Source organism: Montipora capricornis, chromosome 10 (genome assembly GCF_036669925.1).
Source record: "Montipora capricornis isolate CH-2021 chromosome 10, ASM3666992v2, whole genome shotgun sequence".
NCBI classification, from domain to species: domain Eukaryota; kingdom Metazoa; phylum Cnidaria; class Anthozoa; order Scleractinia; family Acroporidae; genus Montipora; species Montipora capricornis.
The window spans coordinates 6,956,782-6,969,281 of record NC_090892.1 but is presented as its reverse complement, the minus strand read 5'-3'; the positions used below and the strand labels follow the sequence as shown (position 1 = coordinate 6,969,281).

Genomic DNA, 12,500 nt, shown 5'->3' with positions numbered 1-12,500 from the left:
ACCGTAGGGAGCCACCTTAAGGTGAACGAAGAAAAGACAGATATGTAGTTACTAGGTAATTGTGCCCAAACTACAGCATTAAATTGTAGCTAATTGTATCAAGTCCCAGAGCGATACTGTGTTTAAAAAATCGGTCAAGATACTTGGAGTGCATTTTACATACGATAAACGGTTAAAAGCAAGCTGAACTTTGAGGAACTAATTAACGCTATGAAACAAAACCTACGAATTTGGAGATGGCGAGACCTCACCATTATTGGCAGAATCCAAATTGTCAAACCGTTCATTATCCCAATTTTCCTCTATCGAGCCAGCTTGTTATGCTTTGACAAGGAATTTTTGAAGAATTCGAATACGATAATTTATGATTTTATTTGGAAAGGTAAAGATAAAGTTAAGCGTTCTGCAATTATAAATGACATCGAAAATGGGGGACTCAAAGCCCCGCATTTGGAAACTATATTTAAAACTCAGAAAATTCTTTGTTGCAAGAAACTCGCAAATGATCAGGCAGCCAGTTGGAAAACTATTTTATTAAATTACTTGCAGCCAGTTGGAGCTGAATTGATTTTATGTTGTAATTTTGACATTAAAAAACTGCCTATAAGGTTACCAACATTTTATAAGGTTGCCAACATTTTATTGAATTGCTTTGCTGAGTGTTCAGCAGCAAATTATGATTCCATTCAAATATTTCACACAGTCGAATCATTTTCAAACATTATTTTATGGAACAATAAATTAATTTGCATTGATGGAAAATCCTTTTATTTTAAAACGTTGCAAGAAAAAGGTGTTCTTAGACTTGAGGACTTACTAGACAAAAATAATGATTTTATTATTAAAAGTAAGTTAAGAGAGCTTAATATCTTACCACTGGAAGCTTTTAGGCTTATGTCTGTGATCGACGCCCTTCCTTTGGAATGGCGTGAAAAACTCAAAACGTCGGCTTGCGCGGTATTTGCAACGAACCATTTGTTGTACAGGATCAGTGCAAACTGATTTTAAACAGCGAAATAGTTCAAATAAAGTCTGTTGTGTCTAAGACTATCAACAAAGAGCTTCGGAGTAGAGTGATCACTCCGCCGACTGCTTAGTTAAGGTTTAATCATCAATTTCTGGGTGACATGTTGGATTCGAAAAAAATATATAGCCTGCCTTTTCGTGTCACTTCTTACACAAAATTACATGATTTTCAGTACAAAGTCCTGAATAAGTGTCTAACGGCAAACGTATTTCTTCACAAGATTGGCACTTAATTCGTGACTCCAAGAAGAATTATTTCTCATCAATAATTAAGGAGAATCAGTCAAATTATAAACAGCTTTTTAAAATAATTGACGAACTATTACAAAGGAAAACAGATATTCAATATCCCCCCTGCAAATCGCCTACTGATCTTGCTAACAAGTTTATTGAGTACTTCACTACAAAGATAGATAGAATACGGGGTCATATAATGACTGCTGCTCCCTCTCATCGAGATACAGTTCCTGATGTTGACAACGCCTGTTCATATTCTTTTGATAATTTCAAAACGGTAACAGCGGATGAAGTTCATACATGTAACATGAATCTGGCTGCTAAGTCATGTGCTCTTGATCCTCTTCCGGGTTACGTTACAAGAAATGCACTTGGTGTTCTGTTGCATTTCATTTCGAAAATAATAAATATTTCGTTGGAAACTGGTCAGATGCCTTCGCAACTCAAGGTTGCCATGTTACGCCCACTCCTTAAGAAATCACACGCAGTTCTCCAATTATCGCCCTGTGTCGAATCTTTCATTTATCAGCAAAGCAATTGAAAAATTGGTAGCTAATCAACTTATCTCCTACATCAACGAATATGAGTTAAATGAGACATTTCAGTCAGCGTACAAACAGTATCACAGTACTGAAACTGCACTCATCCGTGTCCACAATGATATTCTTTCTGCCATTGATAATCGTCGAACCGTAATTTTACTGCTGTTAGACCTTTCTGCGGCCTTCGACACAGTTGATCATGCAATTCTCCTTTCTCGTTTACGTGTACGATTTGGGATAGCTGGAAAGCCACTATTATGGTTGCAATCTTATTTATCGAATCGCATGCAATATGTTTCCGTCGATGGTGGTACCTCTATTAAACATGACCTTGTATGTGGAGTGCCACAAGGATCTGTCCTGGGACCCATTTTGTATTTGCTTTATACTTCGCCGCTTTCAGACATCGTAAAGAAATTAAACTTGAGCTATCATTTTTATGCTGATGACTCACAGCTATACTTGTCTTTCCAACCAACCGTACCGGGTGATAGGGATCTAGCAGTGTTTAACATCGAGAGCTGTTTGAATGAAATTAATCATTGGATGATGGTTAATCGCCTTAAATTAAATAAAGACAAGACTGAATTATTGGTGATCTCCGCTAAACATCTTCCAGGACCACTCCTTCACGAAATTTCAGTTGCTGGTGAAACTATTCACTCCGTGCATAAGGCGAGAAATATCGGCACTATGTTCGATACTAAAATTTGCAAATCTTCGTTTTATCACCTGCGAAATATCAGCTATATCAGAAAGTATCTTTCTGCGGCCACTACTGAATTGCTGGTTCATATGTTTGTATCTTCGAAGTTGGATTATTGTAATTCTCTTTTGTATGGCCTACCAGCCTACACTATAAAAAAGCTACAGCACGTCCAGAATGCCGCGGCGCGCCTCGTCACACTAGCAACAAAGCATGATCACATTACGCCTGTTCTTTTTAATCTTCACTGGCTTCCTGTTAATCAACGTATTATTTTTAAGATTTTGCTTATAACCTACAAGGCACTCAACAATTTGGCACCATCGTACATGTGTGATTTGCTTACATCTTACACTCCATCACGTCAACTACACACATCATCCAAGAATCTTCTGGTTTCTCCATCCTATAACTTGAAAACATATGGCGCAAGGTCTTTCTCTGTAGCAGCACCATCATTATGGAATGCTTTGCCACGTGAAATTAGAATTGCTCCGTCAGTGTCTTTTTTTAAAAGTAGATAAAAAACTTTCCTTTTTAGAAAAGCTTTTTATAGTTAATTTTAGCTGTTTTAAGTGTTAATTTTAAAGTTTTGTAAGGCGCCTTTGAACAGTAGGATACTGGCGCGGTATAAATCTTTTATTATTATTATTATTATTATTATTATTATTATTATTATTATTAGTAGTAGTAGTAGTAGTAGTAGTAGTAGTAGTAGTAGTAGTAGTAGTAGTAGTATTAGTAGTAGTATTAGTATTATTATTATTATTATTATTATTATTATTATTATTTACCTATCTCCAGCGTGTTCTTTTCTTTGTTCCTTGAGCACATTCTTGTATATTGTAACTAGTCAGAGAGTTTCTGGACAGAAGTAATTAAATGGCTTGGTGATCAAGGTGTTAAAATTCAAAGGCTCTCACTTAAAGATATATTGTTTGGGATGTTCTCTTGCGAAGATGAATTATATGTAAACCATATCTTGTTGTTAGCGAGACAATATCTGTACTCTTGTAGATGCAACAAAAAGTTACCCCGTATTAGGATATTCATTGCAAAAATTAATATAGCATATCAACTTGAGACAATGATTGCCAAGTCAAACGTTGATCAACTCCCTGCTCACTACTCGAAGTGGGGCAAATATGTAAATATTCTATCAGTCTGATATTCTTGTACCTTGTGTATTGTTCTTGGTCTAATGGGATACTCTTGAAGCTTAGGAAAGCGGTGTATGTGTGTGGGTGCGTGAGTGCGTGTATGTGCTTGTGTTTGCGTCTTTGTGCTCGAAAAATGATACATTAATAGAAGGTATTTCAAGGGCCTTATTTAGTCTTACTATATTGTGCCCTTCTCCATTCTTGTACTTCTTTTTTCTTTTATTGTATCCTAATACTTTATATCATGATGAATGGAGAAAAAAAAATACAAAAAAAAAATACAAAATACAAGTTCATAAAGTATTAGAATTTGATCAATCACCTTGGCTAAAGCAGTATATTGACTTTAATACAAAGGTAAGAACAAATGCTAAAAATGCTTTTGAAAAATATTTCTTCGAACTCATGAACAACAGTGTATATGGAAAAACAATGCAAAATTTACGTAAGCGTGTTGATGTTAGACTCGTTACGGATGAGAAGAAACTGTTGAAATTAACATCAAAACCGACTTATGTTAGTTGCAAAATCTTCAATGAAAACTAGTAGTCGCTATTCATAAGATTAAAGAAACACTAACCCTAAATAGACCATCTTATGTTGGAATGTGTATTTTAGATCTAAGCAAAACGCTAATGTATGATTTTCATTATAATTATATCAAACAAAAGTACAATAATAAAGCAAAATTATTATTCACAGACACAGATTCACTCACCTATGAAATTGAAACTAATGATGTATCAAGACCTTTTTAATTAATGACAAAAATAAATTTGACTTCAGTGATTATACTGAAAATAGTCAATTCTATGATAAAACTAATAAGAAAGTTATTGGAAAATATATTTTGTAACGCTTCGCTAATGACAATGGAGTATGTTTCAGATTCGTGTTAATTGTAGAAGTACTTTAGGCATGCTCGCAGGTATGTTGAACCCCTAGGGGTTTTCTAGGTTACTTAAAATTTTGTAAGTTATGCAAGAGCCACTCGAAGGCATCTCTTTCAACCTTGACTTTATTTGCTTATTCACTTATGTAATTTTCTCTTCGGTATGTTGAGAACGCTCGCTGTGTCAATAAACGAGATGCCCGCCCCTGATGCTGTGTTTATGATTAATATTAAAGGTTAGTTACAAAATATTTTATAATCGTTTCAGGGTGATTAGAGTATAAATTCAAAGATGAAGCTTCTGGAATTCCAATCACTGAATTCATAGGCTTACGAAGTAAAATGTATTCTTATATCAAAAACAATGATCAAAATAATAAAACAGACAAAGGAATTATTCAAAAAAATATCAAACATGAAGACTACAAACAAACTTTATTCAATTAAAAAAAATGTATCATACAATGAAAACAATTAGAAGCAACCATCATCAACATGGAAGCTATGAGCTGAATAAAGTGTCATTGTCATGTTTCGATGACAAACGATTTTTATTAGACAATGGAATAAAGTCATATGCTTACGGACATTATAAAATCAACACACTGAAACAATCTTGATGACAAAGTTTACAAATAAAGTTTGCTTATAAAGTTTATTAATAAAGTTTACTAGTAAAGTTTACTTACTTGTAGTATCCCGTTTTGCAACCGCGCGCTGTGATGTGAACAAAAATGGCTTTCGAAGCGACCGGTGATTTCAACCTGTGCTTCTTCGATCGTTCTATATAGCTTGAGCCAGTTGAAGGTGGTCATTTAAACTTTAAGTGACAGGGAAAGATTCTGAAAGGGACATTTTAGTCGGCGGGAACTTTTCTTTCGTTTCGCTTTTTGTAAGCAGTCCTTTGGGTTTGCTCGGGGAAGCAACGCCTCTGAAGTTGTTATACTTTTTAGCTTTATTTCTCCATGTAAGTCAATGTATCGGAACAAATGCTCAAAGTGCGAAAAGGCCCGAGCAAAAGCCAGATTCCTTTGTTGGGAAGGGAGTACTATCTAAAGTGGTTGCGAAATATATCCCTGGAGCTCGCAGGCTTCGATTTATCCAACTTGAATGCAGCACTGGAAGGAAGTATGTCACTTCAGTCATTTTCTTTCAGTGATCGTTTAGAGTTATGAGATGTCCTCAGTACTTTTAAAGAACATCTTATCTCAACAGATACGTCGACAATAATTTAATACCAGCCGCGCTACCTCTATTTTGTGTATCTGTGTCTGAGGCCAACCTGGTTCACTGCATTTATCTCATGTGCAAACACTCTGAAGATACACTACCTTAAAAATTTCAAGAACTTTCATTGAACGGAACCAAAACATTGTTTTTAGTTAGGTCAAGTGATCATGAAGTCTTTCTTGATAATATATGCTAACTAGTGAGTCAATAATGAAGTTCTAGTTTATTACTTTATTGGATAATTCTGTCCTTGATCTATGGTATTACACTCCATCAAGTCTAGCTATAGTAATTATTCATTGCTTTCATCATTTATGCTGCCAGCGAATTATTCAAAAGTGATGTTGATGTTCTTAGCACATCTATACAATAGTGACGAATGATGTGATCACTGCCATCAGACTTGTAGGTTGTACTGGAATGAAATTTTGTGAATGAGTTCTATTTTGTGAGGTAAAAATTTCACTTGATCATTTGTAGATGTAAATTACATCCACAGTAAATACACAATTAAAATTATGCATTTAATGTGGGATGTCTGGAAATACATAGACCAGGTCTTGTCTTCTGTGCAATGTTTAAATTTAAAAGGGCAATTCAAGGCAAAGCAGACTATGTGATGGAACTCTGACACAATATTAACTACTTATTTATTTTTATGTGAGCATTTCATGCTCATTCATATTCATTGCTCACTTTTGTGGTAAGCTACTATCTCACTGCAGAGAATAATGTAAATTTATCTAAATCAGGATGAAAATGTACGAAATGTGCAGCCATTGATCTTAAATGTTGTTAGTCTATTAATTAACCCATTGACTACTGCTGGTTCCCTATTGATGACTAAATACAATAATGGCCGGTTTTGGCCGGTTTAGGGGTGAAAGGGTTTTAAATTAATAAAGTATTAAATAAAGTACATCAATAATATTACGGTATCAGTAATTGAGCCAGTATTTAATAACTTATGTGGCCCAATAAAATTTAACGTTGATTCCAACATTGTTAAGTAATTAATATACGTTGATTTAGGATGATGGAACATCACACACCACTGTGTGTTCATGAAATTCATTTTTTACTTCATTCTTGGTGTATCGCAACTTATAGTAATCGCAAGAAAACGTGCAGAAGAAATTGAAGAGAAGCTATATCTGAATATTATGGCTTTTTTGTGTCCAAAAATTTAATTGACCTGTTTTTTGTTTATCTTTGCTGCCATTCCTTGTACACAGTCACATGTCCGATAAAACTTGAATGTTCAGACAAAGGTAAAAGAATTTACTGTACAAAGTTTAAAGAATTGTTACATTTGTCTGTTTATTAATAACTTCTTTCTTTCCAACTTTATTAGGCAAGACACACTAAAGAAATAAATGGTAGCAGCTGGATAAATATATGGATAAAATATGAATGGGACCCACAAAAAGGAGTGAAATTTTTAAAATATACCTTATTTACAAATTTAATGAATAATTACTAATCATGTAAATCATTGTGTATAAAATTAATTCCTTATCATGTAAATTATACTGTACAGTTTGTAAAAATCTTTAAAGTCACAATTATTACGGTTTTCCGCAATTTAAGTAGGAAATTTATGAAATCGAAAAGTGCAGTGCAGAGTTGTGGTAAGCAGGTATTTTTATTTCTAAATATTATTATTACACTAACAAGGAAAGGAAAGGAAAGGAACTTTATTTAAGTGTCTAGTCGTTCTAGCGCTGGAGCGCTAATTGGGGACACTGTAAACTGAAATTAACAATGAAAGTAAATCAAGTCAAATGTTGGTTTTTGAGGAGAGGGGAAACCGGAGTACCCGGAGAAAACCTCTCGGTGCAGAGTAGAGAAACAACAAACTCAACCCACATATGACGCCGAGTCCGGGAATCGAACTCGGGCCACATTGGTGGGAGGCGAGTGCTCTCACCACTGCGCCATCCCTGCACAGTACATCTTTTAATAGCTGGAAATTTTTTTTATAGCTGGGAATAGCTGATATTTATTGAGTAAAAGCAAGAGTCTTATTTGCAGTATATTGCAGTTAATTATCTCATTGTAGCTTTTCTAATTTGGCCCAGAGTTGAATCATCGCGTCTCAAAGGGCCAAGTTTCGTTTGAAATTAGGTTTACTTTCATAGAGCATTTTCGTGCGCCCTGCCACTTTTGAAGGAAAACTTCCAAAGCAGTTCGATTCGTCCAAAATATGTGCTTTTCATACTAATGGCGATCGCTGGACCAAGACTTATTTGCTGAGATTTGACCGAATGTAACGTGAACACTGACGTCCTTGTCTGATTGGGGAAAGAAATTTTCAGTTGCGCGTCAAACATACACGGTTTTAGTTCACATGTCAAGAGGACAGAGGACGAAAAAATGTTCAGAAGGTGTGAAAATCACACATTAACAATGCAGAGACTTTCCATGCCTTAGTCCACAGAAAATAAGACTTGATGGTGGAAAAAACTAGCACTGTTTCTTTGACAAGGAAAAGCACTTTGGTACACGAAGGAGTCGAAAACGTCGGGCTTCAGTATTCGCTGTGCCACTTTTACCTATCCGTTGGCTCACAAACTTTCACCTGTTGACGGCTTTTCGTGGACCAACGTCAGAGACAGAAGTCCTGTACTCTTAACGAAAGAGTTCAGTTTAAACAAAAAAAGCTATAAACCGATTGATACTTTGCTAAACGACGCTTTCGTCCAGATAGACTGTATTCGCTTGAGATAGAGAACAAACGAAATTCTTCTGTCACGCTTTTCTGTTACTTACCTTGACTCCATTCATGGATAAATGTTAAGCTGTGAGATCCTTTGAACGGATTACCAGCTCATTTATTTACCAGTGACGCGCCACAAGCAAAACCCGTCAAACTGGCAAATTTGGTTTGCATTCACTTCAAGCGCGGGTATCCCCGTGAAAAAACCACAACGGAAAATCTTAATGCCGGTCCCAGTTACTTTAACACTCGACAACATCCATTATTGTGATTTGCACATTCAATCATGACCATACCCGATGCAAATAAGGCAAAATTTTTCCAACTTTCGCGAAATTCTCTGACAAGCTTGACCACACTGCAGCATTCTAAAACAGCCGATCCAAGCATGTTTCGTTTCATCCGAAATAAAGGACTTTCCCAAGTAGAAGAAATCGCCGAGATCTTTCTAGGTTTTGTAAGACTGGCTCGAATGCTCTCAAAAAAATCACAATGCAAATAAAATTGAATTTGTCATTAATAATGCGCATGCGTGACATTAGTCTCCTTTGTTCCTTTGTTGACAAAACTATCTTGAATATAAATGCCTATGGTAATTTTTACTTAATTTCAAATTAGATTTCCAACCGAACCGAACACAAAATCTGAATTTTGTCTCAAATTTCACTAATTGAAATCCATGTCAGGAAGGATAATCCGCGTGGAATAGGAACCCTTCCATGCAGTCGCTATGGAGTGAAACTGACGTGTTAGAAATGGCTTTACTACGGATACGTTTCAAGTTGTTTGTTCTCGTTTTAGTTGCCGCGGTAGTGTTAATAATAGTACAAACATGGAAAGTACGTGCTCGACGAAAGGACATGGAGAAAGTGGTAAGTCGGACGAATGACTCGAAAGTAAACACCCTCGACACGCACAATGTTATGCAAGATGGCTTATTGAAAAGCACACCTGCTTTGAGAAAACCTCGAAAGTTTTATGTGGCGTTTAATTATTGGGAGCAACTTACGATGGCGACAAATAGTCTAATTGCTCTTGCAGCCTTAGCCACTTACAGTGGGGGTCACGCTGTTGAGCCTTTCGTAAGCAACTCAAAATTCAATCCAAAACATCCAACACTCAAGTTCCCGACACTGGCGTCTTACTTCAACTTGACGTTGTTCAATGAAAAGCTGCTCTCCCACGGTTACAACGCTCTCGCAACCTGGAAGGCATTTCAAGATGTCTGTGAAGATCGATTGGACCCGCTGTTATATCTTATTTATGAACCGCAAGCAACACGCTTACGGCAAGAGAGGAACATTTCAAAGCCTTCAGTCATTCCTTGTGCGTGGAGTGGTCATAAACACAACCAATTCTTCGGAGGACTTAAGGTTGCACAAACTCTTTGCGTCGATGTGGGCATTCTTAAATCGATGGAGAGATTCCACGAAGTTATCAAGGGTAAACCGTGTATCGGCATTGTGGAGTGGAGAGGGAATGGCACCAAAGAACGAGCCAACTTTCCATTGCCATCAACAATCCAGTTTGGTCTCTCAACGCTTGATGTTTCTTTTTTTAATGAGAAACTCTTGGAAATTGCCCATGATTTTATATCAAAAGCGTTGGGTTCTGATTTCATATCTGTTCACTTGCGCACTGAAAAAGTTCTTCGTCACAGAGGCTCTATTTCCACAGTAGTCAAGTGTATCAAGGAAATGGGAGCACAGATCGATCATGAACGAGATCGCGACCAAAAGAATGGAACCTCTGCGAGGAAAACGTTTGTCGCTGCAGATTTCCTACCGTTTGGATCCGACCACCCCGACGTTTTGTCTGCACGGAGAAACTCGGGCATGCTCATGAAGGTCATAGAAGGGGTACTGGAGAATCCAACATTTTTCGATTCACATGCTTATCATCTTGTTGACAGGGGCTCCGTTGCTATTGTTGAAATGAATATTCTTGCTTTAGGAAGCCAGTTTTTTTCAGTTGGCGGAGGATCTTTTCAACCTTGGGTAAGAAGTTTGTTTGCCCAAAAACACAATAATAGTTTTCCGAGCGTTCCATGTCAATGTTGTTGACCCTTTCGTAAACTATTTAAGGTTGCGAATAACAGCTCAAGAACTAGTATTACTAACACTAGCATTTTACTTGACTTCGTTCAAAATAATAATGAGGCAAAGGGGGTTTTCCAAGTTTTTCAAATTGATGGCCCTCTCTTGTGTCATAATTCATCCTTAAGTGTCGCCAAACCTCTAAAATTTGAAATCACCGTAAGCGTAGTTAAGCCATTGAGCACGTTTCAACATTAGTTCTCGATCACCACTTGACTCTGGCACAACCTGATATCGAAGTGACCTGTACTTTTTAGCCCTTCCGGTGAAAACGGGCAGATCATGCACTACACAGAAAAAAGAACACATGACGAATTTAAACTGCCGCGGCCAAAGGGCCCACAATTTCAAATCATGCTTGTAGTCCATGGGCCAAGACCCTAAAAATAGCGTGTTCGGTATCACTCAGGGGGATAAAGGCCATTATACATTACTGAAATCTACAATTCCTTTAGTTTACGATTTAGCATGATAGAAGTCTCGGATGAGTAGCTGTTAAAGAGATATCACGTAACCCTTCCTTAATAATATCCTGCCTTGCATGGCTGTATTGGTCGTTTGCATTTGATCTTCTCTGTGATATATATTTTTCCCCCGACGTTACTCCTTAATAAAGGTGTTATTGTGGAGTCTCCTCTCTCACAAGGAGAATTTGTTTCGTCCATTTTCCTTAGATTAAAAAAGAATGGAGTAGACTATAGGATGATCCTAAACCTTAAGGAGCTAAACAAGTTCATTGTTTACCGGCACTTCAAAATGGATTCACTTAAGACAGTGACAGATCTGATGACCCAAGGGTGTTATATGGCATCCGTAGATATAAAGGAGGCATATTATACAGTACCTATTGCCACAAAACATCAAAAATTTTTGAAATTCAGGTGGCGGGACAAATTGTATCAATACACCTGTCAAATGGGCTGCCATCAGCCCCAAGAATCTTTATTAAACTCTTAAAACCAGTGTTTAATGTACTGAGGCAAAAGGGCTATTTGTCCTCATCTTACATGGATGATTGCTATCTACAAGGAGCAACCTATGGTGAATGCCATGGTAATGTACAAGAAACAGTTATGTTGCTTGAGGATCTTGGGTTCCCTATTCACAATGAAAAATCAGTACTCATACCATCTCAGGTCTTCATCTTCTTGGGATTTGTGCTTAATTAGTTACAATGACTGTGCAACGTACCATAAGCCGAAAGCAAAAACTGAAAATGGCCTGCTTCAACCTTGTCAATAAAGAAACCAGCACAATTCAAAGTATGGCAGAGGTAATTGGGGTGATTGTGTCAAGTTTTCCAGGGGTGGAACACGGCCCCCTCCATTATCGCAGCCTTGAAAGGGACAAATCACATGCCTTGCAAGAGAACAAAGGCAACTTCGGATCTTCTATGATCCTCTCCCCCAGTTCTAGAGAAGAACTAAATTGGTGGATATCTAATGTTGATACTTCACACAAACTTACTTCTCATGGTGAACCCGAACTTCACATTCAAACTGATGCCTCAGCCCATGGCTGGGGTGGTCTGAGGGGAGAACAAAGAACAGGGGGGAGATGGACCCAACAGGAAGCATCCCATCACATTAACTATTTAGAATTATTGGCTGTACTCTTAACAATAACGGCTTTATTTGGGAAATGTGCAAATTTGCATATCCGAGTTCAATGTGATAATGCAACTGCTGTTTGCTACATAAATAACATGGGGGGCTCAAATTCCCCTGACTGCAATTCAGTTGCAAGACAAATATGGGATTATTGTGTTGAACGCAACATCTGGATATGTTGCTCACACCTGCCAGGATGTGAAAACACTGAAGCAGATCGAGAATCAAGGCATTTTAATGATCGTACTGAGTGGAAGTTCGAGTGACATTTGCGGAGGTACA

General features: G+C 37.1%; 2 protein-coding genes across 2 annotated transcripts in view; both read left to right on the top strand.

Moving 5' to 3' along the window:
- Positions 1 to 9,045: 9,045 nt before the first annotated feature.
- On the top strand, positions 9,046 to 11,259 carry LOC138019834 (uncharacterized). The gene has a single exon (XM_068866758.1). It carries the CDS (start codon positions 9,232 to 9,234, stop codon positions 10,573 to 10,575), a length of 1,344 nt encoding a protein of 447 aa, XP_068722859.1. The 5' UTR covers positions 9,046 to 9,231; the 3' UTR covers positions 10,576 to 11,259.
- Positions 11,260 to 11,824: 565 nt separating this feature from the next.
- The window catches only part of LOC138020205 (uncharacterized), a 3,284-nt gene continuing 2,608 nt past the window's right edge, over positions 11,825 to 12,500 (top strand). The window contains exon 1 of the mRNA XM_068867228.1: positions 11,825 to 12,134. Within this exon, the coding sequence (XP_068723329.1) occupies positions 11,825 to 12,134 (310 nt within the window). The remainder of the gene's footprint in view (positions 12,135 to 12,500) is intronic.